Source organism: Solanum tuberosum, unplaced genomic scaffold, assembly GCF_000226075.1.
Source record: "Solanum tuberosum cultivar DM 1-3 516 R44 unplaced genomic scaffold, SolTub_3.0 scf00005, whole genome shotgun sequence".
Classification (NCBI taxonomy): Eukaryota; Viridiplantae; Streptophyta; class Magnoliopsida; order Solanales; family Solanaceae; genus Solanum; species Solanum tuberosum.
In genome coordinates, this window is record NW_006238931.1 from 537,540 (window position 1) to 542,157 (window position 4,618).

General features: G+C 28.4%; 1 protein-coding gene across 1 annotated transcript; it reads right to left on the reverse strand.

The window, feature by feature from the left end:
• Window positions 1-267: 267 nt before the first annotated feature.
• Window positions 268-1,458, reverse strand: LOC102592950 (transcription factor bHLH51-like). The gene is made up of 2 exons (XM_006338756.2): window positions 1,055-1,458; window positions 268-768 (listed from the first exon to the last, which is right to left on the reverse strand). The coding sequence occupies exons 1-2, from the start codon at window positions 1,298-1,300 to the stop codon at window positions 334-336; spliced, it is 681 nt and encodes a 226-aa protein (XP_006338818.1). The 5' UTR covers window positions 1,301-1,458; the 3' UTR covers window positions 268-333.
• Window positions 1,459-4,618: the final 3,160 nt, after the last annotated feature.

Here is a 4,618-nt window from a genome sequence, read left to right on the forward strand (position 1 = left end):
CTAAATTCTTAATATCTAAAATAAAGTAAATCTCAAACATGCATTAATAAGATTGATACATATAATAGATCAATATGACTATTAAGCAAAATTGGACAGAAATTTATTATAAAGATTTCATCCCCTTTACATGAAAGGTGTTGTGAAATAGGAGTTTGTATTTGTATTATTTGTTGAAAAAATATATTGTTATAACTGATTTAAAGGTTTAAATTTTTTGACTTAAAGAGATTAAGGGGTTTAGACCGTCTACCTAATTCATATATATTACCAAATACAAATGTATAGCAATTCAATCCATTTTAGCTAAATTTAATTTTGGCATAAGAATAATTAGGTAGCAAGCAAGAAGAACCTCTGCCTCTTGCTTTTGATTCGAAAATTGGGAGTAGAAGGGGAAGTAGCAATCCTAGCAAGCAACACTCTAAGAGAGTGTTTGAGAGAATGAGTAGTGCAAACAACATTAATGGATTGAAGGGAGAAAATGCATTTAATTCTGCCACCCAAACTAGTTATATTAGCCTCGATAGTTGTTAGTTTGAGGTTCTTGAGACCCCTGTTTAGTTCTGAGAACAATTCAGGTCGATCATCACAGGAAAAAGAAACCTTCACAAGTATGTTGTTGTTATTGGAACTTTCATCTTCTTCCTCAATTATTACTTCATCAATGTCACTTGGAGTGTTCAATACAGTGCTCATTTCTTTTGCTCTTTCTTTCAGATCTTTAACATGCTCAACAACACTTCTTAGTAGACCTGCCTTATCCATCTGCAACTCAAATTATTTCGTTATCAATCATGGAAAAAGTGATGAAATCAAAAAAATTATATAAATGAACTCAATTAAATACTTGAAAGTCATGTGGATTTGAACTTGTCACCTAGAGAATCCCCTTACCATTGCACTAAAATTTCCTCAATTCAACGGTTAATCACTATAGCAATATTAGATTGAACGACAATTAACTAATATCAGCAAAGAATTCACAACTCTTTATTAATGAATATATTTATTACCGCTAAAAACTGTTTCTGTTATAATCTTAAAAATTTACCTTTTCAGAAGTGGGAATGAGTTTTCTAAGGGTAGAAAGCTGAGCATTGATTCTGTCCCTGCGCCTTTTCTCAGCTTCACTATGGCTCCTAGAAGCAGAAAACTCTTGAGACCATGTAGGGAAATAACAAGAATTAGTAGGAATCAATGGAAGTTGGCAATTAACTTCTTGTAAATTATGACACCATGATGAAAGAATTTCATGAGTCTCAGGCAAGTATTCAGAGCAAGAGGAATCATCCATCATCTCCTAATTATGGATCTTGGCATATCCTAGTGTTTTGATTTAAAGAAGGTTGGATCACAGTGTGTATGCCACTAGCTAGCTAACTTTCAAGTACTGATGGTGATGTGTGTGATATCTAGTTGGAGTAAACTTTATTTGGTCAAATGAAAAATCATTATTTGGCCTTATCACTTATCACCATGTCATTTCAATCCCTCACCTACTTTCACCAACAGACACTTAGATGGGAATAGTACATTTAAATTTCAAGGCAGCATTTACACTACAATTTTTAGGTTTGCCCTATATAATTTTAGACTCTTGTTATGCCATATAAATTCATCCACTCAATCAGCCATCATATTTGCTACTAGTTTAAAAAAGAGAAAATTTCATAAATAATAGACATAATAAAGTTTATAGCTATAGTTTCAATAATTGCGCTCTATAACTATATTTTTGTTTGCTCTGAAGGCTACGTTTGTATATATTTCTACTCGTTTATATATTTCGCTTGCGAATATACTAATAAGGTAAGTATATTCAAATTATGTATTTATATGTGTAGGAATTTTTCAAAACACCGTATGTATATTTTGCTTGCCAATATACAAATAGGGTAACTAATTACGATTTTTTTCCATAAATCGTATATAAATAGTTAGGGTAAGCATATACAAAATTATGGATTTATACAATCAGGAACTGAATTACTCAAATTTTGGATTTATATAAATCGAGCGAATTATACAAATCAAGTGAATAGCAAGAATTGAAAAACTATTGCCGCGAATTACAATTTTATTAAACTATAGCGATAGTACCTAATATAGGCTAAATGATTGTTATTCTACATAATTTCCCCTTTAAAAAAGTACTACCCCCTCTGTCCAATTTTATGTGCATATTTTTCTTTTTAATTCGTCTAAAAAAGAATGTTATCTTATTATAATTAGAAATAATTTTTTTATTTTTTATTTTTTATCATTAATGAAATAATTTTTAACCACACAAATATTTAAAGATTGTTTAGATCATAAATTTTAAAAATATTTTTTTTCTTAAACATTATGTCAAATCAATGAATGCCATATAAAATAGAATGGAAAGAGTATAAAGTATACTCTACAATGTCATTATTCAACAGTTAATTATTCAAATAAAGTAATCCAACTAAAATGATGATGAGATGAATTAAATGAAAAAATAAAAAATAAAGTCTAGTCAAGCTTGTCCTCATAAGTTAACCCCTTTTTTGACGATAGATATGAGAAAAGAGTTGTTCTTTATAGTGGGGAATGACACTATCCATGAAATGTTTTTTTTCCCTTGTTCATGTATTTTGTGATCAATTATTTTGATTTGTAGCGTTCCCTCCTTTATGTTAATAAAGTTTATCTCCAATTCAGTTCTCTATTTTTATCAAAATAGAGTGAATTTTCATATTTAGAGAAAATCAACTGCAATCGACAACTTTATTTTTCACCAAACAAATTTTTTTTCTTTTCATTCATTAATATTATATTATTATTATTATTCTTTTATTTATATTTTCTTATTTCGTAAAATAAATAATTTTTTTTACGCAATCACCCTATATAATTCAAAATCTTCATGAAATATAAAGTTATATTTTACCTCTTTTTAAATTACATAAACTGCAAGCAAGTAGTATATATTATACATATTAATGAGTAATTAAAATAAAAGTGAAAAATTAAAATAACAATTTTTTAAGCTAGAAAAAATGTGAATTCAGAATGAAAGTAGTATACTTATCAATAGTAAATTTAGATGTTTTTTTTATTTAATTACTCATTTTACACGCATACTTTTCATTTTTGTGATTGTTAATTTTTATACAGTTATAAATTATAGTAAAACTAACTTTTATCTTAAATAAAAATATATTTTACAGAAATTCATTTACAAAAATTATAAATCAATATAAAATCAATATAATAAAGATATTGCATTAGAAAATAATTATGAATATTAAAGACTTAATTAACAATCTTATATAATTTATAATATGTTAAATTTAAAATATTATATAATATAAACAACAACAACAACACTACTACTACTACTACTAATAATAATAATAAAATAATAAAAATAAAAAATAACAATTCTCCGAATTTAGAGAAGTACTATTCATCGTTCCAATTATTTACTCTTCCCCTAAATGATGGAGTAGGGTCACACTTACTCTTCTTCTTGTAACGTCAACCATAAAGAAGGTTTAAAATGTTGATATGACTAGAAATCTACCACCCCTTCAATCAAATGATCAAATCTGATAAAATTGTGTGGTCCTTGTAGTTTTCACCTTCCATTTTCCCTCTTACTTTGATGTATTGCTACTTCCTTTCAAGTGCAGCTACATTTATTTTTATATTTTTTTTCTTACAAGGCCCCATCATTTTGTGCAATGAGGGAAAAAATAATCACAACACATAGGGATTTAGGACAAGTTGGACAAGGTGTGTCCTAAAACAGGATTTGGACACAAGTTGGATGCGCATGCAAAGATTAATTAAATTTTGACAGCCTCTAAGACCCACAAATAGCCAAATATATGACAAGTTAACACACACACACACACACATATATATATATAGTGAGTGTATACATTGATATACATATGTAATATACACTATTAAGAGTGTATTAGTAGTGAACAACTAATAAGTTAGTTAGAAAAGTTACTAGTCTTTAGTAAGATTGTTAGTTAAGCAAGCACAATACTAATACTCATCTACATTTTTCTCTACCTCACAAGTACCTCTTCTCTCCTCTTCCCTGTCTTCTCTTCTCCAAGCTTTCTTTCTTGATCAATGAATCTATATTGATTCAACATGATATCATAGCACTTCTGAAAAGAAATTCAACTCTTGACGTCGTAGTTACCTGCTTAAAGAAATTAGAGAGAAATCAGAGGTCTTCAATACAAATTTTATGAATTACCATGTAGACAAATTTGAATGGAAATTTGCATGCAAATACAACTCCATCAGTTTCAACCAATATGACTATATGAGGGGTCGTTTGGTAGAGTGTATTAGGGTATGTTTGAAAAGTCACCCTAATAATTGGATTCGATGTAATTGGGTGTAATTACATTGTCTGACCTGCTTGGTTGGCCATGTAATTACTTGGTCAACAGATAATTGAGTGTAATTGACAGGAGATAATTACACTCTCCAATTCTCAGGGAGGGCCTGTGGATTGCAGGTAATTAGATGGTGTAATTACAAGCTGATTAATTTTTAATTTCATTTTTAATGATTTTTAGTTCTACTTTTAAAATATATATATATGTATTTATATATATAT

Coding starts and splice junctions, on each gene's coding strand:
- LOC102592950 (XM_006338756.2), bottom strand. CDS start 1,300: ATGATGGATGATTCCTCTTGCTCTGAATACTTGCCTGAGACTCATGAA. Junction 769..1,054: donor TCATTCCCACTTCTGAAAAG/GTAAATTTTTAA, acceptor TTTGAGTTGCAG/ATGGATAAGGCAGGTCTACT.